Source organism: Neovison vison, chromosome 5 (genome assembly GCF_020171115.1).
Source record: "Neovison vison isolate M4711 chromosome 5, ASM_NN_V1, whole genome shotgun sequence".
Classification (NCBI taxonomy): domain Eukaryota; kingdom Metazoa; phylum Chordata; class Mammalia; order Carnivora; family Mustelidae; genus Neogale; species Neogale vison.
Window position 1 is genome coordinate 38,345,534 of NC_058095.1, and position 26,621 is coordinate 38,372,154.

Sequence of the window (26,621 nt, forward strand, 5' to 3'; positions counted from 1 at the left end):
CCGGGTTGGTGGTATCTCTTGGCCACGGCGACCTCCAGCGGCCACCCTCCGCCGTGCTGCCTGCTTTGGCTCCCCGGAGGAGAGAGAAGAAGGGAGGAGCAAAGAGCTGGGCGAGTCCGGTTCCCACTCTGCTTACAGACCAGGCGGTCGCCGCTAGCTCGTGGCAATCTGAGATCCAGATTTCGTATCTCTCCAATGAGAGATCTTGACTCGGGACTGACGGCACCATGCAGGTCCTGAAGGACGGCAGGGTCGGCTCGCTGATGCAAAGTAAGGGTCGGAGGAACCCGTCACGACGCAGAAGAGAGGAAACCCTCCCGCCTCCATTCGGAGAAGACCGAAGACAGAACCTCGCGCCCAGGCCTCCCTCCTCTCTTAGCCTGCGGGGTCCTTCCTCTCTTTCCGGGTTTGGGACGAGATGATGACCGCAGCGAAACCAAAACTGGAAACGGATAAACTGCGGTACCGCCGGGGATCTATTTGAGAACTACTCCCAAGGCGTGGTCGTCGCCGGAAGTGGCTGTAAGGCCTAAGCCCTTACAAGGGCCCGCCTCCAATTGCGCTACCAGTAGGCGACAGCCACCCCCACTTCCGGCCCCTGGAGCCTCTTCCAGCAGCCCCCCTTTTACTGCTCTGTCATTGGCTGCCACAGGGACGCGCTGTGATTTCCCATTGGTCGAGCCTCCTCTCCGGGGCCGTGCCTCCTCTCTCCAGGTACTGTCTTGTCTTCCGGCACCCGATAGGCTAAAGGCTGGGAGGGCGTCTGCCCCACTTGACCAATGAGCAGAGTGAAGAGTGAGGGCGGCGGCTGCGTGGTGGGGGCAGGGCGGGACTTGGTGTGGCTATTGGCCAGGGCGGGCACAGACCGGAGATACGATTGGTTGGGGGAAGAGGTCCCGTGGTGGGGTCGAAGCTGCGCGGCCTCGGCAGCTGGGGGAGACGGAAGTGGTGAGAGCGCGCCTTCGGAGGGTCGGGCGGACGCCGCCTGGGTGAGTCACCGTGCCCCGTGCACTGCCAGTCTGGGAACCGCAACGACCGCGTCTTGCCTCGCCCCGCCCCAGCCCCTCCGGCTTTCATGGGCCCCGCCCTCTGTCATTCCGGGCCCCGCCTCCGAATCTAGAGGCTCCGCCTCTAGAACCTGGACACCTGGGCTCTCCTGCCAGCCTGGCCCGCCCCCACCCGGGGCCAGATCCCCTTGGTCCGGGAGCCCTGGGCATCCCAGGCCTGGGCCTTGTCCCTCTTTCCCTCCCTCCGTTTCCCTGAGGCTGCGTGCCAGTGGGCGGTGAGGCAGCACCTCTGGCTTGCCTCTTGCTGGCTCCCCCGTGAGGAAGGGTGGGCTGTGATCAGGGAGGCGGGCAGGACCACAGATGGAGGCTTTTATCCCCGCAGCCTTCCGCAGGGAACTGCTGGACTTCTGAGCTCGGATAGCAGGCATGAGCGAAAGTGTCAGGAAAACCTGGGCCTGCCTCCCTAAGTGGGCCAAGGAGGCCCATCCTGAATTTCTGTTACTTGGGCCCATTTGACAGGTACTGACTCTGAGGACTTAGGCTGGCCTGATTCTGTCTCTGTCGTGTGGCCTCCTCCCACAAACCAGCATCCCACTTGGTGTCAAATACTTTAAGCAGGACCTATTCAGTCCTGCTGCCCAGAAGGCATTCCTGCTGCCAGAAGGCAATCGGCGCACAGGTTGTGGTCCCCTCCCTCTTGTCCTCCACTCTGGACTCTGCCCCCAGTAAACAGGTCAGGTGGGTGCTACTTCCAGACTTGGAGGCTGGCAGAGCGTTCTTGTGGCTTCATGTCCCTCCAGGGCCAGAAGTAAGTCCAGGTTGGGCAGTCTCTCTTTTCAGAGTTGGCAGTTCTTTTGCTTTCCCAAAAGGAACAGTGTTTGGAGTGTTCTTCTCCTTCTGGTCTGGGAATCAGGACTCTTGAGTTCTGCCGAATAATCTTGGATGACACTCATTCCTGTGCCAGAACTTTGGGGCCGACTCCATGCCCTGCAGAATCACTTGTTGCTTTCTTCCCGCGTAGCTCACATTGCCTCTGTCTGGCAAGGGGACACGGGGAGAGGCCAGTTCTCTGTGAAATTCGCTGAAGAGGTTAGAAGTAGATGTGTGGCATTGGCTGATTCTAAGGTAATGTTAATGGTGCTCTTTAATCTTATGTTTCTGTCTTTTTACAGTAAGAAGCAGGCAGCCAGGACCCTCACCACAGTAGAATGGTGAGTATTCTCTCTTTCCTCAGACTGTTGTATTTTCTGTAATCCTTCTGTCTTTTTTGTGAAGTTGTCTTGCCCCTCCTGGACCTTGAGCTCTGTGCTACTCTGTTCAGCCTCTAAACAGGTTCATCTCTCCTGGAAATAAATTAGGGTTTCTTTAGGTTGCAAAACACCAGCCAATATACAGCACTGGGACAGGAAGCCTCTAGAAGTCTTTTCCTGCACATGTTATGTATGCTATACCTTCCGAATACTACCACTGGCTCTCTTAGCCTTTCATAATGGCCCTTCTCTTACTTTTCTTGGGTGTCTGGTGGAAGCTCTCTGTTCTGGTCTGAAAAGCCAGGCCTCCTTTATCTCAAGATACTTGCACTTCCTAGTGAGCCCCTTGAATATTGTGGGTGCTGTATTGGGAGTGATGCCATCAAAACAGTGGGGTTTCTCCAGCTTTAAGATGCTGCTGTCTTTTAAGCTACTGCACTCAATAGCTGACTGGATATATAGCGGGATAGCACCCTCAAGGGGCCCAGAATATCACTGGGCTGCACAGGGGGTGAGGCTGGGAGTGAAAATGATCCTGCATACCTTCCATTAACTGTAAATGCCCTTCTCTTACCTCACATTCAGGGAACCCCTTAGCTAACCCCTGAGAACTAGGAGGAGGAAGCGTGAGATGAAAAGAGAACAGAGAGTTGCAAGCCCAGGCCTATACTGGGCCCTTGCTCTGGCTGTATCTTTTCAGTTTCTTTGAGTGTCCCCTGTGCAGGTTAAGGAATTCAGTTGGTGAGAGGACTCTCTCCTTTCCTCCATAGGCATGGGGGTATGTGGTTCTCGTCTCTTCCCTAGAAAGCCTGGTGGTCTTGTTTCCCACTAACTGATAGCCCCCTTCCTCTTTTCTTCTGTGACTCTCTGAAAAGACCATGGGCTTTAGAGTGAGCGCAGTCTATTTTTGAATCCTAGCACCACTGCTTGAATAGCTTAGGTGACTCGCATATTTTCTTTCTAAGTCTGACCTCTCACCAGCAAAACAGTTAATTCTTGGAGAGTTAACAGTTAATTCTTGGAGAGTTGACAGGTTCTAGTGAGGTAATATTTGCAGCCTGCCTGGCTCATAGTAGATGCTTAATACAATGTCAAGTTTTCTCCTATTCCCCCTTCCCCCCCAGAGCAAAACCAAAGCCCCAGTTCCTGAAAGTTACCAGGCACAGGAAGTGTGGGGTCCCAACCAGCTCCTTCCGAGACTTTTGATGACACTTTGAGCCTGACTCCTCCTTATTCCTTGGCCCGCTACCCAACTCCCTCCATACCCTACTCTTGGGTTTCAGGTTTTGTTCTGCATAGCTTTTGTGGTCCGCAGTTCCAGTCTTCTCTTTCCCAGCCCCCCCAAATTCTTCTCCAAGAAGGACTTTCTTATCTAGACGTCAGAGGATGTGAAACAAGGGAGAGATGGAGCTGAAGGGTAGGGTGGGCAGGGGCCATGGAATAAAACACTTCAAGAACTTCCCTTTCGGGAGTGTGGAGTGGCCAACCTGGCATAGACCAGTGTCTTTTCGGAAGGGCAAAAAAGGGAGTGGGATTTAGTGATGTCATGGGATTGGAGGACACTGGTGGGCAGGGGTGTGGTGGGTGGTGGTTTTGTAGGAAAAGGAGGAGGCCTTGAAACGTAGGTGAGCCTTATCTTGGGAATTCAGGACAGGCACTGGGGGAACTCAGAGTGGGGAGGACATGGGGACAGAGTGTGAAAAGAGGGGTGTGGGCTGGTTCACTGAGAATATGGGAAGTGAAAGGATGTAGGAGGGCTTGCCTTACCCTCTGACGCGGTCTGGGGGCAGTCCCGCCGCCCAGACTGCGAAAGCCCCCAGACGTCCCCTGAGGACGCCTTCGCACGCGGCCAGAGGGGACCGCGAGGAGGGAGGAGCCTGGAGCCGTGGGCGGGGCCTCGAGGATCCGCCCCCACCCCCCCTTCTCGCGCGGCCCGGGGCGCTCCCCTCGTCTGGCTCCCCTCCCTTCCGCGCTCGTGCCGGAGGGCGGAGCCGGGCTAGCTCCATTGTGGAGAGGAGGGGAGAGGCGCGCGGGAGCCGCGCCGAGGCCCCGCCGCCAGCGCGCTTGCCTCCTGGTCGCCGCGGCTGCACCTGGCGGGCCCCGCAGCCGTGATGCGGCGGGCGTCCGGCACTGGCGGGCAGCGCAGCGGCTCCGGGGACATGTGTGCTGGCCCAGACCGCCCGCGACCATGAGCCTGACCGCCCGCGTCTCCTGCTCCATGCTCAGCTGCTTCGTAAGTGTTGGCCTGGTCTGCGGGGGCCCGGGGGTCCCAGTGCTTGCTGCACTCGCAGCCCCGCCCAGCGCCAGCCCTTGCGATTCCGAATTTTGGCTCATCCCGCTTCCCGTGGCCCCTGGCAGTGGAGGGGGGGTTCCTTTTCTTTCTTGGACTTGCTTTCATCTTCGGGGGCCGGGGATTATGGAAAGCGCCTGTGTGAATGTGTAAATTCTGTGACCCATCTTGGCCCCGCAGCCACTGCCCTTGACTGCAGATCTCCAGGCCCCGCCCTGCAGGGGTACATCCCTTTACCTCCGCCTCTCCATCTTGGTCCCACCCGCAGCATCATTGCTTGGGGATGTGGGATGTGGCTGATCTGGGATGTTAGGGGGCCCGTCGGGGAGCACAGGATATCTGAGCTGTTTGCCTGGCTCCGGTCCCCTCCCCCTTCCACCACTCCATACCTCACCTGACACGCCAGTCTTTTCTCCTTGACTGTCCCCCAGACAGCCTCTCTTCTCCATCTTCCCTGCCTCTGCAGGGCTCCTACCTATGCATCATTCCCAGTCCTCCCCTCCTCCCCCTCTCTGGCTTAATGCTCCTTCCCAGCTTCCCCCATCTGTCCTCTCAGATGTTCCCACCCCTCCCCTCCTTACCCCCCCCCCACCGTGGGTGGCTGCCAGGCCTTCTCTCTCTCTCTCTGTCTCTGTCTCTGTCTCCCTTTCCCTCTCCCCTGGCCTTCCTTGGGTCTCCTGGTTTCTCCCAGACCCGTGGGTCCCCTCTTCACCCCTCCCTGCTGGTTGGGAGCGGAGTTACTTCTGCTTGCTGTGGGTATTCCGTAGGAATTCCCCTCTGATCAGCAGGCAGGACAGGTTGCTTGGTAGGTGGTGGGGTCTCTTCAGCACTGAGGGCCTAACTGGAAGATAAGCTCAGCTCCAAAACACATCCTTCTTTTGAAAACATCCATGAAGGCCCTCTAGAGGCATGGGACTGAATCCCCCAACCTGCTCCTCTTTGTCTCCTTCACCTACCAGAGTGAACAGTCTGTGGCCTTAGGTGCCTGCTTTCCCTCCTGTCTCCATAACCAGCTGCCACACCTGGTTCCTTTTTCTCAGGGCGGCACTTCCCATTCCCACTTCTGTCTTTCCCTCACATTGTTGCCTGTCTTTTTCTTAGTTTTCTCTTTTCCTCCATTTGGGAAATTTTGGTTCTATTTGGTTCTGCTGCTCTTCGAGGAGTGCAGACTCCCAGTTCCTCTGTGGAGCTTACTCTTCCCTTAGGCTGAATGGGCTTGAGTATCCCCTCCACATCACCCCTCCTACCAAGCCAGTCCTCTTTTCTGTCCTCTGGTGACCAAACCTTTATCAGGGTGTACGGGGTGTATGCAGGTTTATTGAGGGGAGGGGAGCAGAATGAGGTCTAATGGGCCAAATGGAGCCTGCTGACTTAGGGCTGAGGCCTTCCCTACAGGGTGAGGAGGGGCCCCCCAGCCTGGAGTACATCCAAGCCAAGGATCTGTTTCCCCCCAAGGAACTAGTGAAAGAGGAGGAGAATCTGCAGGTAAGGAGGAGGTGGGGGCCCAGGGTGGGTGGAGCTCTCTGCCAAATTAAAAGCACCTTTCCTTCCCTCCCCACAAACAACATCTCCAAAGGGATCCAGTACTGGGGCTTTGGCTTCCTGTTTCCGGGTCTCTTGAGGGAGGGGAATCTGTCTGTACTTGCGTTGTGGAGCCTTTGGCCCCAGGGAAGGAAAGGCAGCTTTCCTGTGCAGCTGTTGCCTGGTGCTGTTACTGTGGAGAGGACTCTTCTGTTTTGCCTTGGCCCAGCTTTTCCAGAGGGGATCCCATGGGTCAGGGTTGGGGAGGGGAACGGAGAGGTGGACTGAAGGTTCCTCTGGAGCTCTCCTCCTCCCGGACTGAGGGTTCCTCTGCCCTTCGACAGGTGCCCTTTACAGTGCTGCAGGGTGAGGGAGTGGAGTTCCTGGGCCGGGCAGCCGATGCCCTCATTGCCATCTCCAACTACCGGCTGCATATCAAGTTCAAAGATTCTGTCATCAACGTGAGTTTTCTGTCTTGTTCTCCCACACTCAAGGCAGAATCCCTGCCTGGTTCAAGGTGAGATTGCTCCAGTGCTGGTCTTGATCCTGTCTCCAAATGAAGATGGGGTTCCCTTCTTTTTCTTGCTAACTTTTTGCTTTCCTGCTATGGGTCTGTCTTTCTGCCTCTCCCTTCTTCTTCCCTCCCCTCTTCTCTCTTTCCTTTACTCTGTTGCTGACCCTTCTAAGGGGGCACAGTGGCATTATTGGGAAGAGTGCCACTTACAACTGTGTGACCTTGTTTAAATCACCCAAGGCTTAATTTCCCCCCGAATAATTTGGTCTGAAAATATCTGCCTTGTGGGGTTCTTGTGATTATTCTTTAAGGTCACGTAAGTAGAGGACCCTGCACAGTTACCAGGCCCTCAGCTGGCCCTCAGTCAGTGTCAGCTTCCTTCCTTGTATGGCTACATCGGCATCTAGGCTGGGATGGGCACGAGGAGTAACAGGAGCTGAGCTTTAGTTTGCCCTTCCTCTAAAGGTCCCCCTCCGGATGATTGACACCGTGGAGAGCCGTGATATGTTCCAGCTGCACATTGCCTGCAAGGACTCCAAAGTGGTGAGGTGAGAACAGTGGGGCCACACTCAGGTCCCGTGTCCCTGCTCCTGCTCAGACCTCTCTGATGTAGGGTTTCTCTGGAGCAAGAAGGAAAAATACTGTCTCACTTCCCACATGTGGAAGAAAAGGTAGAAACCCTCTCTTGCTTGGGAGGTCAACTTCCTGACCCACAGTATCTTGATCCTAAAAAATGGGGATAACGTATAGCTCATGGAGTTGTCATAGGGATTAAACAGGGTAGTGAAGGTGAAGGCACCTAGGGTTGGCATTGTGGGTTGATTTATTAATTCACTTAACATACATTTATTGACCCCTCTACTCTATGGAAGACTGTTATAGGCACTGGGAATATAGCAGAATACTAGTTAAAAGAATTTCCTGCCCTCATAGAGCTTATATTCCAATGGGTAGTTACCAGCAGTAAATAATGAGTAAAATATGTGAAGTGATAGTAAATGTAAAGGTGAAAAGTAAAGCGGGGAAAGGGAATACGGAGTGCTGTATGGGTAGAGTTGTAGCTCTAAACAATAGGATCAGAGAAGGTTGCATTGAAAAGGTGACATTTGGGGGCGCCTGGGTGGTTCAGCCGAAGCCGCTGCCTTCAGCTCGGGTCATGGTCTTGGGATCCTGGGATCGAGTCCCGCGTCAGGCTCTCTGCTCAGCAGGGAGCCTGCTTCCCTCTCTCTCTGCCTGCCTCTCTGTCTACTTGTGATCTCTCTCTGTCAAATAAATAAATAAAATCTTTAAAAAAAGAAAAAAAAAAGAAAAGGTGACATTTGATTCACGACCTGAAAAAAATGACCATGTAGATATTTGAGTGAAGAGGGTGGCAGACAGAACAGTACGTGCAAAGGCCCTGAGGTAGGTATTTTACTTAGCGTATTGGAAGAATAGCAAGAAGGCTTGTGTAGCTAGAGTGAAGAGCACGTGGGTGAGAGTAGTGGGATATAAGATCTGAGAGGTAAGGTAGGTGTCAGAGTGTCATAATGACTGGCCTTTACTTTGAGGGAAATGAGAAACCACTGCAGGGTTTTGAGTAAAGGAGAGATATGATCTGATTAATGTTCTGTAGAATGACTCTGGCTGCTCTGTTGAGAATAGATGGAAGGGGGTCAGACACAAAGGCAAGGGAAGAGGCGGAGGGGACTAGTTAAGAAGCTATTGTAGTTAGCCAAGCGAGAGAGCGTGGGGGCCTGGCTAGGGTGGTAGTGGCCAAAATGGCAGGAAGCATTCAGATTTTTGAGGGGAGAGATGACAAGATTTGCTGACAGATTGGATATGAGAGAAAGAGAAGTCTGGAATGACTCCAAGGATCATTAAAAGAGTGTCCAGAAAAAAAAAAAAAAGTAGAGTGCCCTCTTTAGAGTCTGTCCTGTATGTGCTCAGGACTGTAGGGATTCAGAAGGAGAACCCACACTGGCCTTCTCTTCCAGGAGGTTGAGGTCTAGTTGCCAAAGGAAGACTTAACAGTAGCAGTAGGCTATGGGAAAACTTACTGTTTAAAACTCTCAAGCATTTTAAGACTAAGAGAAGAAAGGGTCTGTAAAATGGAGTGAGCTTGGAAGGCTTCAAAGAAGAGGGGGGCAGGGCTGTCTTCAAAGTGTCAGTAGGATGTGGCTTGGCTGAGAGGAGGCGTTATCAAGCGGAAGTGAGAAACAAGGAGACAGGAATGGTGTGAACAGGACTTCCTGCCTGCAGCAGGAGTCGTGAGAGAACATGGAGTACCAGGACATTCAGGGACATGTGGTAGAGTTTGGATTTGATGTAAGAAATGGTAGGGCCCCACTTGAAGGGATAAGTATGTCCCAAGGACTAGAGTTCTTGGGAAGACAGTTGTCAAAAAGGTAAATTCTCCTGGATGTTGGCCAGTTCCCTGGTCCTCCCCCAGGTCCCTGTGCCTTACCTCCTGCTTTAAATCCTCCCCTCCCCACAGCCTTCCTGTGGGCCTTGTTTTTGACCATTATGGCCCCAAAGGCAAACCTGCCCCTTGCCTCACTCTGTGGCTTCTTGCCTTGGCAGGTGCCACTTCTCCACTTTCAAGCAGTGCCAAGAGTGGTTGTCACGGCTAAGCCGGGCCACGGCGCGACCTGCCAAGCCTGAAGACCTCTTTGCCTTCGCCTACCATGCCTGGTGCCTGGGGCTGACTGAGGAGGACCAGCATACCCACCTTTGTCAGCCGGGTAAGGCCAGGCTGTTTTATTTGGGAGGCTTCATATCTCTTGATTCTTAACCCTCCTCCACCCACGGACATGGTGCACTTGGATGCTGACAGGCAGGCATGGGGGCTGTGTTGCAGGAGAGCACATACGATGTCGGCAGGAGGCTGAGCTCACGAGGATGGGCTTTGATCTGCAGAATGTCTGGAGAGTCTCCCACATCAACAGCAACTACAAGTGAGAGGGCAGGGGGAGGAGAACCAAAATACCAAGCCAGACTCAGATCTCGCTGGGCCGAGTCCCTGGTTCTGTGAGAGAGGAGGACTCCTTATCTCTCTTCCCACAAAGCCATCCCTGGGGATCTTGTTATCATAGGCCTTAGATTGCGCTTGGTGACCCCATCTGGTCTCTTCACAGATTGTGCCCCAGTTACCCGCAGAAGCTCCTGGTTCCTGTGTGGATCACAGACAAAGAGCTGGAGAATGTGGCTTCCTTCCGCTCCTGGAAGCGGATCCCGGTGGTTGTGTATAGGTGAGGCAGCAGGGGACAGGAAGTAGGGAGGACATATTTTATGCAAGAAAGAGTCAAAAGTGGAGGTTTTGCCTGGTTGAGTGGGAATTGATACCCTGCAGAAAATGAAGTAATTGCCAATCAAAAACTACCTCGGCTTTTTTCTTCTAAAGATGAGGCTTTTGGAGAATACATTCACTTTACTTTTTTTTGGAGGGTGTGTGTGTGTGTGTGTGTTATAAAATGTTGCATTAATGTGTGTACAATGTTGTGTGTGTAAATTGTCGCATTAGAACCGGGGTTGGCCAACTATGGCCCCAGTGAACCAAATCCAGCCAGCAGCCAGTTTCATGTACAGCCCAGTGCTATGAATGGTTTTTACATTTTTAAAGGGTTGCTGCTTTTTTTTTTTTTTTTTTTTAAACAAACCAAAAAGAAAGAATACATGACAGAGACAGGCTGTGACATGTGAAGCTGAACATTTATTGTTTCTTTACTGGAGGTGCTTGTGGATCCCCTGCACTAGAACACTGTAGCGAAAGTAGAGTGAGACATAGTAGCTGTGAGGTTTTGGAGTTGTTCTGCTCTGGGCTCAGGCTTGTTCTCCTGCTGGGTGTCGGTACCTGGAGCAGGTGCTGTGCAGAGTCAAGAAGTCAAGGTCACCTTGGGAACACAGAGACCATCCAAGAAATGTGTGTGACAGTGCTTTGTAAACTGTAGAGCCCTCTGGATATGTCAAGGGCTTTTGGTTGCTATTGTGGCCTGGGTGAATGGGTAGTCCCTGTTGGCTCTGGAGATCTTGGTCTAGCCCCCTGAGGCCTTGGCAGTAGGCCTGAGCCGGGGGGGGGGGTCGGTGGGCGCTGCAGATGGCAAGGGAATGATGGTTTCTTCCCTTTCGTCAGACACCTCCGTAACGGGGCTGCCATCGCCCGCTGCAGCCAGCCGGAGATCAGCTGGTGGGGCTGGCGCAATGCAGACGATGAGTACTTGGTCACATCCATCGCTAAAGCCTGTGCCCTGGACCCGGGGACAAGAGCCACTGGGGGCTCCCTCAGCACTGGGAATAGTGATGCCAGCGAGGCATGTGACACTGACTTCGGTAAGGTGTTGTGGGCAGTGCTGACCCCCTGGAGAGCCCCCACCTTGGTCTTACTGGCTTTTGGGGAACTCCTCCCTCCCCCCACCTCCTGAGAGGATGGGAAGAAGATGACAACACACAGGGTGCCAGGGTCTCCTCCCTTTGGGAGGCTGTAGGAGGACCGGGGTATCCAGTTGTCTGTTCTTCTCTGATGAAAGAGTGTGTCCCAGGGCAGGGTGATGCTGGGCTGGCTGACTCAGGGTCTTCTCCCTGCTGTGTGTTTAGATTCCTCCTTGACCGCGTGTTCTGGAGTAGAGAGCACCGCAGCCCCCCAGAAGCTGCTGATCCTGGACGCTCGCTCCTACACGGCAGCAGTGGCCAACCGGGCCAAGGGTGGAGGCTGTGAGTGCGAAGGTATGGCTCTTACAACCCCCGCCACATCCCCTGCGCACCCCGTCTGTAGCCAGTCTGCGCTCTGGGTGGCCTTGATGAGGAGGGGCCTGGGGGCAGCTTGTACAGTGGAAAGAGCCAGACAAACTTGGCTTGGAATCAGGACTCTGCCTCTTATCTAGCAGTGACTCATTCGCTTCATCGGTCTCAATTTTATTATCTTATCTGTAAATTAGGGATGATCATAAAAATTATCAGCATAGAGCAGCTACTGTATATTGAGAATTTACTGTGTGTTGTCATTACGAGTAGTACCGTGACTATCACTCGTTGGTAATGTCCTCATTACTGCTGTCAGCATGTGGCACCCGAGCATCCAGAGCTGAGTGGTCCCCCAGCCTGGGGAAGCCTGGTCCACGGGGACCACTCTCGTCCTGGATGGCTGTTTCTGGGACATGCTCTTAGGCTCCACCCTTGTCTGTATGTCTACAGAGTACTACCCCAACTGTGAGGTCGTGTTCATGGGGATGGCCAACATTCACGCCATCCGGAACAGCTTCCAGTATCTCCGGGCTGTGTGTAGCCAGATGCCTGACCCCAGCAAGTAGGTGGTCCCTGCCTGCCCTGTTCTGTCCCCCCTCGTCTTGTCCTTCATTCAGTTCTTCTGGTTCTTAGAAGATGAGCTGGACTAATGGGAGGTGTGGAGATATGGGAGACCTGAGGGCCTGGTGCAGCGGGCCGGTTCCAAGAGCACATCTTCTGCTCATTGGCCAGCACTGGAACGGCCACAGCACACTGGGTTCCTTTGGTTTGGATCTGAAGTCCTACTTAAAGAACATAGAGAACTGGGGAAAGGATGGCTAAATGTGATGCTTCCCACTCCTCCCTCGGTCCTCAGTCCCTTGTGTGCCTTGGGTCTTGTCTTCTTTACCTCCCTGCCAGATAGCTCCTGGCAGAAGGGCCCCGCACTGGACCTCTTGGCTTTAGCCCTCCCTGGGGACTTCATTCGGTGTGGCTGGCATGGGTGGTGGAGAGACCGTTGGGGCCTCAGTGCCCTTGGTGACAGGCTTGATTTCTGCTCTCCTGTAGCTGGTTGTCAGCCCTGGAGAGCACGAAATGGCTGCAGCACCTGTCAGTGATGCTGAAGGCGGCCGTGCTCGTGGCTAATACCGTGGATCGGGAGGGCCGGCCTGTGCTGGTGCACTGCTCCGACGGCTGGGACCGGACTCCACAGATCGTAGCCCTGGCCAAGATACTGCTGGACCCATATTACAGGACACTGGAGGTACTGGGTGGGCTTGGGAGTGGAAGACCAGAGGGAAAGGGGGGTGGGGAAGGTGTTGGGCCCTATGGATCTGTCTTGGGGATCTTTTAGTATAGGACATTGGTAGCTTTGAGTCCTCTCCTAGGATCAGTTCTGCTTTTCCCTGTAGCGGCCAGCTCCCTGCCTTGGGCATCCCCTGGGGAGTAGCACACTAGCCTTTCCAGAAAGCACCTATGCTTGGCCTCTCTTTTCTGCAGGGCTTCCAAGTTTTAGTAGAGTCTGACTGGCTAGATTTTGGACACAAGTTTGGAGACCGCTGCGGCCACCAGGAGAACGCAGAGGACCAAAACGAGCAGTGCCCGGTGTTCCTCCAGTGGCTTGATTCTGTTCATCAGCTGCTCAAGCAGTTCCCCTGCCTGTTTGAGTTTAATGAAGCATTCCTGGTAAGTCCTCCGCTCCTGGTAAAGCCTGTGACTGGGGGCAGGGGTTGGGGCGGGGGAGAGGTGGCCAAGGCTCCCAGGTGTGAGCTAGTACGGCCTTCTAGGTCAAACTGGTGCAGCACACGTATTCCTGCCTCTACGGCACGTTCCTGGCCAACAACCCCTGCGAGCGAGAGAAGCGCAACATCTACAAGCGGACCTGCTCTGTGTGGGCTCTCCTGCGGGCCGGCAACAAGAACTTTCACAACTTCCTCTACACACCTGGTTCCGACATGGTAAGTCCCAACCCTTGTTCTGTGGCCGCTGCTTGGAGAGCTCCAGGGAGAACAGGCTGAGCAGTGGGGAGAATGAGGGCTGAGAAAGAAGAGGGACCTGGACTGGCTCACAAAACACTGGCATGGGGCTGCTTCCCTAGGTCCTGCATCCTGTGTGTCATGTCCGAGCCCTGCACCTCTGGACAGCTGTTTATTTGCCAGCATCGTCTCCATGTACACTCGGGGAGGAGACCATGGATCTCTACCTTTCTCCAGCGGCTCAGAGCCAGGAGTTCTCTGGCCGCTCTCTGGACAGGTAACAAGAGTCTTTCTTGCTCTCTCCTCTCTCCACTAGGAAGGCAGTGATTGCTTTGTGCCTCATCTCATGTTCTCCTTTTTTAAAAATAAGATATCTAAAAGCAACTTCTTGTCTCAGTTGAAGGAGAGACTTGCCCCAAGACTTATAGCTAGCCCGGAGGGCTCTCTGGATGTTTTCAAGGTCCTCTCTTAAGATAAGATTGGTTCCCTTCTTTCCTGGAGCTATCACCCTATGTGACATAGTTAAGCAGGGGAGAGGAGAACAGAGAAGAAAGGACTATTTCAGGAAGGTTTGTGGGAATGGTCTTGATTTATGTTCACTGTAGAAGACATTGGGGTACTTGCTATGTTAGTAGTAGTGACCTTTGCTATCTGCAGCAATAGCTTCTGGAAGCATCTGATTCTCAGGGAAGTGGGTTCCCAGAAGAGGGATAGTCTTCCCCTTCTCCCTCAGAAAAAGGCCAGAATTTAAAGGCAGACATAAAAATTAAAGTTATCTTTTGGCTGAATACTTGGGGGAAGTGGAATGGATGTTGCTTATAAGAGTAATGCATGTTCCTATTTAAAAAAAAGTTGAGGGGCGCCTGGGTGGCTTAGTCGGTTAAGCAGCTGCCTTCGGTTCAGGTCATGATCTGGTCCTGGGATTGAGCTCCGCACTGGGCTCCCTGCTCAGTGTTTCTCCCTCTCCCTCTGCCTGCTGCTTTGCCTACTTGTGTAGGCAACTGTAACTCTCTGTCAAATAAATAAATAAAATCTTTTTTAAAAAAATCAAACAGTGTAAATGTAGAAAATGAAAGTCTCCTTCTCAGACCCTTGTCCCCACAGGCGTCCACTGCTAACACTCCGGTGCCTGTGCTTCCAGATGTTTATTTCTACATAGATATAGCCACACTGCCACACTGTCATGTAGAAACATTTTTGGGGCACCTGGGTGGCTGTTTGTTAAGCTTCTGACTCTTGGATATCTGTCCAGGTCATGATTTCAAGGTCATGGGATCGAGCCCTGTGTTGGGCTCTGTGTTCAGCAGGGAGCCTGCTTGAGATTCCCTCTCTCCCTCTTCCTCTGACCCTCCCTCCCATGTGTGCACATGCTGTCTCTCTCTCTCAAATAAATAAATCTTTAAAAAAAAGAAACAGTTTAAGATGCTGAAAAACAGAATCATACTTTGCATACTGTTCTGCAGATTGTTTTTCCCATGTTGTGTTAGGCTGTCACCCCTCTAAAGCACATATAAAGTTGTTTTATTGCTTTAGCGACGCATATAACAGTCTAAAATTAGAGTGTAGCATAACTTATATAACCAGTTTACTATTGGCCATTTAGGTGATTTCTGTTTTTTTTTTTTATTAATTGTTTTTGGGACTGCTTTAACATTCTTAACTATGTGTATGTTTTTGAAAACAGTTGTGGGTAAAATACACATAATATTTACCATCTGAACCATTTTTAAGTGTACATTTCAGTAGTATTACTTTATATGTGTTATCTTTGCATTTGTGCTAATATTTTTGCCAGATAAATTCCTAGAAATGAAAATGTTGGGTTCAAAGGATATGTACATTTCAAATTTTGATCTTTATTGATGGAGGATTCTTAAAGTATAACTTAAGTTATTGGTTGAATATTATAAAGGAAAACAAAAAGGCCCATTCCCCCCAAAATTATTGGTTTTAGGGTCTTGAGTCCATGGTCAGGGCCCATGGATAGGTTTCAGGAATTCTGTGATTTTCTTCCTCCCCAAACTATGCAGAGTTTGGGTATAGGTTCATAAGTTTATTTTTCCAGGGAGAGGACCCATTTGAGAGAACTTATCAAATTCTGGGTAAGTTCTATCACTCATTTAATAATCACTGCCTTAAATTAATACCTAATCTTTCTTTTATCTTCCTTTCTTTCTTCCTTCCCCCCTTCCTTTCATTCTTTTTCTTTCTTATTTTATTTATTAGGATGCTTGGCTGGCTTAGACAGTTAAGCTTCTGCCTTCAGAGCAGGTCACAATCCCAAGGTCCTGGAATCAAGCCATGCGTTGGACTCCCTGCTCAGTGGGGGCTTCTCCCTTTCCCTCTGCCTCTCCCCCTGCTTGTGCTCTTTCTCTTTCAAATAAATAAAATCTTTACAAAAATTAAAAAAAATATATTTTTTATTTGAGAGGGAGAGAGCAACTATGAGCAGGGGGAGGGGCAGAGGGAGAAGGAGGGGCAGACTCCCTGTTGAGCAGGGAGTCCAGTGTGTGTGGGGTGGTGGGTGTTGATCCCAGGACCCCAAGATCATGACCCAAGCTCACAACTCAAAATCTGACAAGCTGAAGTCAGATGCTTAACTGACGGAGCCACCCAAGTGCCCCTATTACCCAATTTTTCAATTCAGTAAATGTTTCTTTAATACCCACTAGCTCTCCAGTACCGTACAGATTTGTGGCCTGTATAAATGCAATAGAAGATATTGATCCTATGTAAGATACTTTGTAAAAGCTATAATAAGACAGACATAGGACAAATAGAGATCAGTTCTAAGTTAGCATCTAAGCAAATAAGAATGTGTGTAGTTCAAAGCTATTGGGAGAAATGAGAAGTTAGAAAGGGGTCATTTGGTGACCATTTACTTAGAGAAGTTTTCGTGGAAGACCAGGCAGGAGCTTTGGCTTTTTTGTGTCTCTAGCATCTGGCTTGGCCTGGCACATAATAGGTGGTTTAGTAAGTGTTTAAATGAACAAACAAATGAATGGAATAAAGGGAGTTGTGAGCTTGGTAACAAGGTAGTGCAGAGGTCCAAAGGAATTACATACGTGAAAGATAGTTTAATGAACAAAAGAAGAACCTATCTAGAGTTGGTGGGGGTTAAGAAGGAGCCATTTTGAGGACCAGAAAGAAAGAAACACAGGATAGTTCATTGAGGGCTTAAACATTATCCTGAGGACTTTATTTAGATTCAGTTGGCAATAGTTAAGTCATTGTAGGAAGTCACTGTGAACTGGTGACAACGGGATTTTTGGAGAATGAGTCAGTGAGGTGGGTAATTGGAAGCACAGAGATCAGCCAACACTATTGTAATTCAGATATGAAGAGGAGAGTTCGGAAAGAGAAAGGATTAAAATCAGAGACTGTAGAGAAGTCATTAGTAGACTATGGAGTGACCGAATATGGGAAGATAGAAGTAAAGAATAGAGGGGACCTATCAAAGACAGGTCCTGGGTCTCTGAGCTTAGAAACTAGGTGGATATTGATACTAACCCAAAGACATTGGGAAGTTGAGAAGAGTCATTTTGGGCAAGAGGAGGAGAAACAGGCAGGTTGGGATTGAAATATTAGCAAAGAGAAAGTATACAATAGGCAGTTCAAGATGGAGAGTTGGATTTGGAGGGCCAAGTAGTATGCCAATAAAAATAATGCTTTCTCTAACACCTGACCTGACTTATCTTTGGTTTTACCTTTCTCTAGATCAAAAATACCCTGTGTTCTGTTCTCTTTTCCACTGAAGTTCAACATATTCTGCTATACCCAGCTCAACTACCCTCTGTGTGGCCCTCCCTGACCACCCTAGCAGGACAAGTTGTCTTTGTTCTAAACTCCTCATGCATTATTGTCTCTATCAACATTATTATTACGATCATTAAAAATTTTATGTATTTAATATTTATTTATTTATTTATTTATGAGAGAGAGAGAGAGAGAGAGAGCGAGAGCGCGTGCTTGCGCACATGTGAGCAGGGGGAGGGTCAGAGGGAGAGGTAGAGAATCTTGGGCAGACTCTGTGCTGAGGGCAGAGCGCAACATAGGGTTGATCCCAGGAACCGAAGATCATGACTGGAGCCAAAACCAAGAGTCGGAAGCTTAACTGACTGAGTCATCCAGGTGCCCCTTAACCAGCATTATTGATTAAATCTTTTGTCCAGGTAGGAATCAGCTGTGCAAGATAGGAGACTATTGATATTGTTGAATTTGGGTCAAGAGTACATGGGAAGTCTTCACACTCTTCTACTTTTGTATATTTGAAAGTTTCCATAATAAAAAAGTAAAACAAAAAAAGGGAAAAAAAAAAGGAAAAAAAGACAAAGTTAGCTGTGGTACTTTTAAAAAATACAGATACCTGGTTCTCATTCATAGGTCTTAGACGGACCTGGTTGTCTGTATATCTAGAAAAATCTATAGGAGCTCCTAATGTACACCAGATATTGAACCCCACTGGTATGTTGCATTCGGTTGGTACCTAGCAGTGGACACTTGATTTTAGATTTTTTTCTTTTTAAGATTTTATTTATTTATTTGACAGAGAGAGATCACAGGTAGACAGAGAGGCAGGCAGAGAGAGAGGGAAGCAGGCTCCCCGCTGAGCAGAGAGCCCGATGCGGAATTTGATCCCAGGACCCTGAGATCATGACCCGAGCCGAAGGCAGCAGCTTAACCCACTGAGCCACCCAGGCGCCCTTGATTTTAGATTTTAAGATCATTTATTCATCTCTCAAAATTATTTGATTGGCTGGTGCTAGGGATTCAAATAAGACAGTGCTGCCCTCAAGGCATTTTCAGAGAAGGAGATAAATAAGTAAACAGTAAGTGTAACAATATGACAAGTACTGAGCAATGTGCTTTGAAATGGATTGTTTAATCGGCTTTAAGAGGTGGGTACTATTACTTTTCTCCAAAGATGATGAGGGAACTGAGGCTTAGAGAAGTTAAGGTCGCATTGTTAAAAAATCACCAAGCTGGGATTTGGGCCCAGGCTATGGGACCCCAGAGACTGTAATCCTAACCATTGCTGTTGCCTTCCTGGAATGTATACCACAAGACAAAAAAACAAAATCAAAATCAAAATCAAAATTGATCACGAAAGTAAAATCATGGGGCACCTGGGTGGCTCAGTGGGTTGGGCTTCTGCCTTTGGCTTGGGTTGTGGTCTCAGGGTCCTGGGATCGAGCCCTGCATTGGGCTTTCTGCTCGGTGGGGAGCCTGCTTCCCCCTCTCTCTCTCCCTGCCTCTTTGCCTGCTTGTGATCTATCAAATAAATAAATTAAATCTTAAAAAAAAAAAGTAAAATCACACATAAGAATCTTTAAAAAACATAGTACGTTTAAAAATCACTTAAAAAATCAGCCATATTTTAACTCAACCTTTGAGGAGTTTTTCTGCATGGGCTGGACTGACTAAGGCATCTGAAAATAGGAGTCTGATTAAGTCTCCACTGTTTCCTGGCAAGTTTCCCTGAAGTTTTCATTGCTCTAAGGACTTTTGAAATGTGTTAAAAATCAGACATTCTTGAAAATGTAACCCATTTGGTGTGCACGAATGCCTCTAGAACTCTTGAGTGCTTTATACTTGGGGAAGTTTCCACGGTAACTTCGGACTCCAAGGCATGTAGTGCTGCTAAGTGGTTGTAAAAGGCTGTCTTGGTTTCTGCTGTGAGGAAGGATCATTTATAATAAGGAAAGTAGTAAAAATGACAAGTGGTGTGTATAGTCTTAGTAAGTTTGTTGTTGGCTGCCTATAGTTTGAATCCTTGTAGGGTCTCTGTAAGGTATAATTTATAATGATCATTTTATAGAGGAAGAAAGCACATGTCTGAAAGGTTAAATAACTCACTTGCAGTCATATGGCTAATCAGTGTCAGAACCAATATCATCTAGCTCCAGAATTGTCTTCCTTCTGTCTTACTATGTATGGTAAAGGCAGCTGGACATTAAATTTCAGACTCAGGTATAGTCCTGGCCGCAATAAGTAGGTTTAGAAGGCATCAACATAAAAGGCACTGAAATCACGAGTGGCTGAGATTGCCCAGGGAGATTGTGTAGGGTAAGGACTAATAACAGCTGGGGACAGATCCTGGCTTCTGGAGGACAGAGTTCATGTCTTTCACTTTTTGCACAGTAGACTTGTTACAGTGGACATTGGTTATTTGTAATCGTAAATGTTCTTTCTTATGAACTCTGGCTTTGATGGTCTGATTCTGTATATTGGAGGTGGCTTCCGTTTACTGACCTGGAGGTGTTGTGTCTGTCATTTCAGATTACCTAAAACTAGATCAATGGATGATCTGCTTTCTGCCTGTGACACAAGCAGCCCCCTGACTCGCACATCTAGTGACCCGAACCTCAATAACCACTGTCAGGAGGCCAGAGTAGGCCTGGAGCCCTGGCATAGCAATCCTGAGGAATCTGAGACCTTCGTGGAATCTGGGGCAGGAGGTCCTCAGCAGCCTGTAGGAGAAATGGGTCTTCCTTCCTCTGTGCCCAGCAGCCAGAAAGACTACTTGAGCAATAAACCCTTCAAGAATCACAGAAGCTGTTCTCCAGGTTACAAACTGCTTAGTACTGCAGTGCCCCAGGAGATGAAGAGCAATATCTCTGATCCTGAGATCCAAGTCCTGGAAGAGACTACAACACCAGCTCTAGACCCTCCTGCCCACAATGAGCTGAGTAGGACTTTAGATGGCATGGAGGAACCACCTGAACCTTGTCCTGAAAAAGAAGCTGTCGGTGCACTCTCTGAAGTGGCTTCCAACAAAGGTCATGGAGTTTGTGATTTTCCTGAGTCTTCCCAGGACTCCCTTACAGGTGCCCCCCAACGGGCCTTGATAAATTCCATGCTAGGTGCACCCTCCAGATGTGCTCCAGATCACAGTCTGGGCACCCTTTGCAACCCACCAAGTGCTACCTGCCAAACTCCTCCAGAGCCAAGCACTAACTTCCTCAGCCAAGATCCCCCGGGGTCTGTGGCAAGCCTCTCCCACCAGGAACAGCCCAGTTCTGTGCCAGATCTGATTCATAAGGAGGAATACACTGGCAAAAGAGGGAATATTAGGAATGGGCAGTTACTGGAAAATCCTCGCTTTGGGAAAGTGCCATTGGAATTGTCCCGAAAGCCAGTTTCTCAGAGCCAGATCAGTGAGTTTTCTTTTTTAGGATCCAACTGGGACAGCTTCCAAGGGATGGTGACTTCATTACCAAGTGGGGAGACCACTCCTCGGCGGCTGCTTTCCTATGGCTGTTGTAGCAAGAGGTCAAGCAACAAGCAGGTGCGGGCAACAGGGCCCTGCTTTGGGGGCCAGTGGGCTCAGAGAGAAGGGGTGAAGTCACCAGTCTGTTCTAGTCATTCCAATGGACACTGTACTGGTCCAGGAGGGAAGAATAACCGGATGTGGTTGTCCGGTCATCCAAAGCAGGTCTCCAGCACAAAGCCTGTTCCACTGAGCTGCCCTTCTCCAGTGCCTCCTCTCTACTTGGATGATGATGGACTCCCCTTTCCTACGGATGTGATCCAGCATAGATTACGGCAGATCGAAGCAGGGTACAAGCAAGAGGTGGAGCAGCTACGTCGACAAGTGCGTGAGCTTCAGATGAGGCTCGACATCCGTCACTGCTGTGCCCCTCCAGCAGAGCCACCCATGGACTATGAGGATGATTTTGTAAGTTTCACCACTGCGGTCTATCCATTAATTTATTCTGTTCATCCAGTCTTCCAACATTTATTCATTGGGTACTTGCTGGGTGCCAGTGTATTAGGCGGTTGACCTGTAGGACGAAGGACATAGTCTGAAATCTCAAGGGGCTTACAGTGTATTGGGAGAAATAAACTAGAGGAAGAGAAATCTAGAATGATGGTCTTAAGTGTTACCATGGAAGGAAGCATTAGGTGTTAGGGGCTGGGATGGAGTGCAGGCTATCCTGAGAAGGTAATGTTTGAGCTGAGTACTGAAGAATTTGTCATATTTGTATATGTAGACAGTGAAAAGGAAATACCATTCTCAAAAGCATGAAGGCAATAAGTACTCCAGTGGGATGGCTTAATCAAAGGGGTAAGGTGTGTGTGTGTGTGTGCGCGCGCGCACGCACGCATGTATTTACATGCATGTACAGATGTGCTGGGGCCATGCGGGAGGGAGTTGGATAGTGAGGCAGGAGCTGATACTGGAGAACTAGACAGGGATACAGAGAACTAGACAGGACACAACTAGAAAGGTCAGCTTGAGATCCCTTGTTTGGATTCTGCCCTCAAGGCAGCACAATTTTTGGCCACTATCGTGATAAGATTTGTATTTTAAAAATACTACCCTAGCAATAGTTTGTCAAGTGGATGAGGCAGCTGAAACCCAGTTTGGGAGGCTGGAAGGTGTTTTGGAATAACCCAGGTGAGAGGTGATGAGGACTGTCTAGGCTTCACTGTGTTGGGAGCCCTCTGGTTTGGGGACACAGTTCTGGGGAGCTTCTACGAGTTAGCTTCTTGGCTACTGTATCCTGTCATGAACACAAGCACTTCTGTTCCTCCTGTTAAGACATTCCCACTTGCCTGTTGCCTGCTTGTTGGGACAGGATGGTCAGGACTTACAACTTACTATTCAGGGTAATGGTTTAAAATAGGAGTCAACGAACTTTCTTGGTAAAGAGCCATATATTATATTTTAGACTTTGTGGTACATACAGTCTCTGTCTTACCTGTTCGACTCTGCTATTACAGCACAAAACCAGCCACAGGCAATATGTAAATAAATGTGGCTGTCTTCCAATAAAACTTGATTTACAAAACCAGGCAGTGGGCTAGATTTGGCCTGTGAGCCTAGTTTCTGAGCCCCTGGTTTAGAATGTAATGGGAATATAATATTTTCATGCTGTGATTAAGCATATTGGTTAAGAGCATGGGTCTGAAGCCAAAGTTAAGTTGACCCTTGAACAATGCAGGGGTTAGGGTGCCGACAACCTTGTGTAGTCAGAAATCCCCATATACCTTTTGAGTCCTCAGAACTTAACTTCTAATAGCTCCTGCTGACCAGAAACATTACTGATAACACAGTCACCTAACATACATTTTGTACATTAGACGTATTGTATGCTTTGTTTTTATAGTAAAGTAAGCTGGAGAAAAGGAAATGTTCCTGAGAAGATCGTAAGAAAGAGAAAATACATAGTACTATACTGTATTTCTTGAAAAATATCTGCATAGAAATGGACCCATGCAATTCAAACCTGTGTGGTTCCAGGGTCAGTTGTAGTAGGTTTAAATTCCAGGTTTACTGCTTACTATCTCTTGACTTTCTCAATGCTTGGTTTCCTTATTTGTAAAAGAGGGATGACAATAATAATACACATCTACGTTTCTTGGGAGGAATGAAAGAAGTACATGCATGTAATGTACTTAGAATAGTCCCTGATGCCTAGTAAACAATGAAGGTTAGTGATGGTGAAGATGGATTGATATCTTTGCCTTTTCTTCAGACATGTTTGAAGGAGTCCGATGGCAGTGATATAGAAGATTTTGGCTCTGATCACAGTGAGGACTGCCTTTCAGAAGCAAGCTGGGAACCTGTTGATAAGAAAGAGACCGAGGTACGTGCAGGCAAATACATAGTTACGTAAGTATGGTATAACTATATACTTACAAAATAGGAGTTATCCTATTTTTAGCATGAGGAGTAGCATGAGTGACATGCTATAGACCAGAGCTCTCTCCTAGATGATTGTCTTTTTAGAGGCAGGTAGTGGCCAATTATAAAGACAGACCTTGTTGTTTTCTCCTGAGATGCTTTCCTTGTTGCAATGTTGCTCTTCCACTTGGTGACAAGGACCTGGAATTTTTCCTTGTGCCTTCTGTTAGGTGACTCGCTGGGTTCCAGACCATATGGCATCACATTGCTATAACTGTGACTGTGAGTTCTGGTTGGCCAAACGAAGACACCATTGCAGGTAAGATGTCCTGTAGGATTCTGTATGGCTCATAAAGCAGCGACATACATGTATAGCTAAGTTGAGTTAATCTGAAAATGGAGACAGCTTTATAGGGATTTTTTTTGTTTTTGCCCAACTTTTCTCTTTATTTACTAATGTAAGGCCTTTTGGAGTATCATTCATTCTCCCATATGGGCATTTATGATGTACTCTTCCCTCTTTGTGCTTTGGCAGAAATTGTGGGAATGTGTTTTGTGCTGGCTGCTGCCATCTGAAGTTGCCCATTCCTGATCAACAACTCTATGACCCAGTTCTCGTCTGTAACTCATGTTACGAACACATCCAAGTATCTCGTGCTAGAGAACTCATGAGCCAACATCTGAAGAAACCCATTGCTACAGCTTCCAGCTGAATGCCAGAGGAGATGACCTGTCCAATTTTAGCAGGTTTGAAGGGAGGATCTGCTTCAGGTGTAGTTTTGAAGGTTCCTTGGTATGGCTCATGAAATCACAGAGCTCCAAGTTACCATCTTGAGAAATCCTCCTTGGTACCGTAGACTGGAGCAGAGGAATTCCAGTTTGGCAGGAGGTCTTCTACTGGTGAGACCCTCACCTTGGGGTAATGGTTCTGTATCCAGACCCAGAGTCTGGAAGCTTAATGTTGAGTTGGTGACTCCCACTTTTCTCCTGGGGGGGGGGTGGTCACAAGATGATGATTTCATAGATACTGCCTGATGATGTGCCCCATACAGCAATAGAAAGGCATATGTATAACCAAACTCCAAGTGATAAACAGATTCATCTCTCCTCCACCTTGAAAAAAGCAGATTCTAGTATATAAGATAGGAATTCCTATTTGAAACGAACTATATCCTGTTCCTCTGTGCTCTGTGTCTGTGCATGAAGGCTCAGTCTTTAGAGGCACTCCCTCTAGTTGCAGTAGTTCTGTCTTTCTGTGGAGTTGGTATAAAGACTGGTTCTGCAAGTGGAGGTTTTGCTGTATCTTTTCACTTGGCTCATCAGCCAGGATCAGTGAATATTCACTTTAGAGCAACAGTTCTAAGGAGTGAGACATTTTGGGGAGCAGAGGAAAACTCTGCTGGTGTTCCGTTCTGGCAAAAATCTGTTATTTGGAGCTGTGAAGGCAGTAAGTAGTGTCTGTTACTCAGTGGCAGCTCTTGAGGTATGCACTGTGAAGAATGAGAAGGGAAAAGCAGAAATGATCCTTGTCAAATATTTGCTGATTGTGCCCTGCCCTTTGCGCCTGACTTTTCCTAGTTGTCCTGGTGCTAACACAGGAGTTACACCTTGATCCTCTCCTGGCATGAAAATAAAACAATGGGTTTTTTTTTTGTTGTTGTTGTTGTTGTTGTTCCATTGCCCACTTCCCTAATGTTGTCTTTCCCTTGGCTGCTGCCTCCTCTGGGTCACACTGCTTCTTATCCTGAACACTTGACACCTTGAGGGTAGAATTTAGCATTTGGTTTTTACCTCCTAGAATATGCTGTTTGGTATGTGAGGGTTTCAGTACAAATGCTGCTGTCTATTTCTGTGCACTTAACAATGGAACCCAAACAGAAGAGAATAAAGCCTTGATACCAAAATTGGGAGAGAAAATGCGTCCACTTGGACCAAACATTGGTGTTTTGTTGTTGTTGTTGTTGTTTTTTTTTTTGGTCTGTCTGTCTTTTTTTGTTTTGGTTTCATCTTAATATGTACCAGTGGCACTTAACCAAAAGATACAGTGACATAGCCATGTACTGTGGTTGGGACAGATATAGTCTCCTTGACCTATAATGAAACCACTAGTATTTCCTTTTTACATTTTCCTTAATCCATGGGTGTATAAAACGTAAATTACACTTAGGCTTATCCTGTTTTAAAACTATGGTAGCTGTCTGTCTAACTGCTACTTTCATGTTGCTTCCTAGAAAAAAAATTTTCATTTGAAAATAACTAGGATCTGCATTTAGAACAAGAATTGTTACTTGTCCTGACCTTTTCTTCAGTCCTACAGAGAAGCATCTGTGCTTTTATACTTGTCATGGATGTAACCTAAAAAGTTTTGGCGTATTTAGGTCAGCCTAGCAGAACTTTTTTTCATTTAAATGGAGTTGAATAATGGAGATTTGTGTCTGGGAAATTCCTGAGATCATTGAAAAAGTAACAAACTATTCCTTGTCTCTGATATGTAAAATTCTCCTAAGCATTTCTCAATCATTAAAATTTACTGCCAGTTGCGAGTGGCTTTTTAATTAACTTGAGTTTCATTGCACTTCACTCTGCCCATTTTCAGGGGGAGTAAGATTGGTAACATTTGAGGAGACTGTATCTGTCTACTTTTGTGTGGCTGTTTTGAGGGACTGTCCCATCAGTGAACATACTGCATGGCCTTGGAGAGAGACTCTGGGCTCTCAGCTCAGATGTATTCATCAAATACTCCTTTCAGAGCTCTTGTGGGTGTAAGTGACATGATGTGGCCAAAAATCCAAACTGTGCAGTTGCGTTGTGACAAACATGCAATGTGCTGTAAAAACTCAATACAATTTAAATAAAATCTCTATATTAGTGCTGCTTTGTTGGGTCTTTTTATTCATTTTAGTTTCTAAGAAAACTCAATACTTGTTTATTCTTTGACCATAAGAAAAGACTAAAACATACTCCTTCCTCCCAACCATTTCCATTTCTAAATGGACTTCCTTTTTATCAGCAGGGCACCTGCTATATTCTTATTTATGGATCAGTAGGAATTTATCCTATGGAAACTGTAGAATTCTATCCCATCTCATGTGAGGTTTATTTCTGTTTAATGGCTAAAATTGCACCAGCTGGTTGACCAGGCACACAGGATTGTTATTTTTTGTCTTCCCATTCCCTCCTCAGAGGCACCTCAGTTCTCACTAAGCCTGCCCTGAGTAAAAATATCGCGGTAAAAAGGTCTATTAAAAAACACATAAAATGGTACTATCTAAAAGGTGAATCGTTTACTCAGGATACCGTAGCCCCATCACCATTTTTATTTTGGAGAGACAAGCAATCAAACTGTTAGTTTATACTTATGGTTCCTCAGATTGTAGAGTTAGACCCTTTGTTCTCCAGAATGGCTGACTTTGAATTGCCAAGTGCATACTCTTAAGAATTCGAAATCCGCGCCCTCCCCGCAACTGGTTGTGGTGATAAACACAAATCTTCACACTCCACGCCGGATAATTGGGCTTATCTCTTTGCAGGATTTAACCCTACCTGGTGGGCAGCAACTCCGCCGCAGTCCGGCGGTTCGGGGACGCCGCCACCGAGGGAACCCGACTTGCCGCGGCCGCGCCCCCACGCTGTCGCACGCGGCCCGGCACTTCGCGGCGGCGTCGGGCGGGCGGGACAGCGCGGCGTCCAGGGGGCGGGTCGCCTCGCGCCGCGTCCCGCCGCGCGGCGGGAAC

The 26,621-nt window shown here is 48.5% G+C and overlaps 1 protein-coding gene across 4 annotated transcripts; it reads left to right on the plus strand.

The window, feature by feature from the left end:
* The first annotated feature begins 211 nt into the window (after positions 1-211).
* On the plus strand, positions 212-25,761 carry MTMR4 (myotubularin related protein 4). 4 transcript variants are annotated; one of them, XM_044248587.1, is made up of 19 exons: positions 212-714; positions 2,180-2,218; positions 5,943-6,032; positions 6,413-6,529; positions 7,048-7,130; positions 9,145-9,305; positions 9,422-9,518; positions 9,699-9,812; positions 10,694-10,890; positions 11,155-11,283; positions 11,752-11,863; positions 12,349-12,544; positions 12,781-12,966; positions 13,068-13,238; positions 13,379-13,533; positions 19,536-20,934; positions 22,739-22,849; positions 23,118-23,206; positions 23,423-25,761. In XM_044248587.1, exons 2-19 carry the CDS (start codon positions 2,216-2,218, stop codon positions 23,598-23,600), a joined length of 3,588 nt encoding a protein of 1,195 aa, XP_044104522.1. In that variant the 5' UTR covers positions 212-714; positions 2,180-2,215; the 3' UTR covers positions 23,601-25,761. The 4 variants fall into 4 exon arrangements, with proteins under 4 accessions (XP_044104522.1, XP_044104521.1, XP_044104523.1 ...); XM_044248586.1 differs by lacking the exon at positions 212-714 and adding an exon at positions 893-989; XM_044248588.1 differs by lacking the exon at positions 212-714 and adding an exon at positions 1,363-1,526.
* The last annotated feature ends 860 nt before the right edge of the window (positions 25,762-26,621 follow it).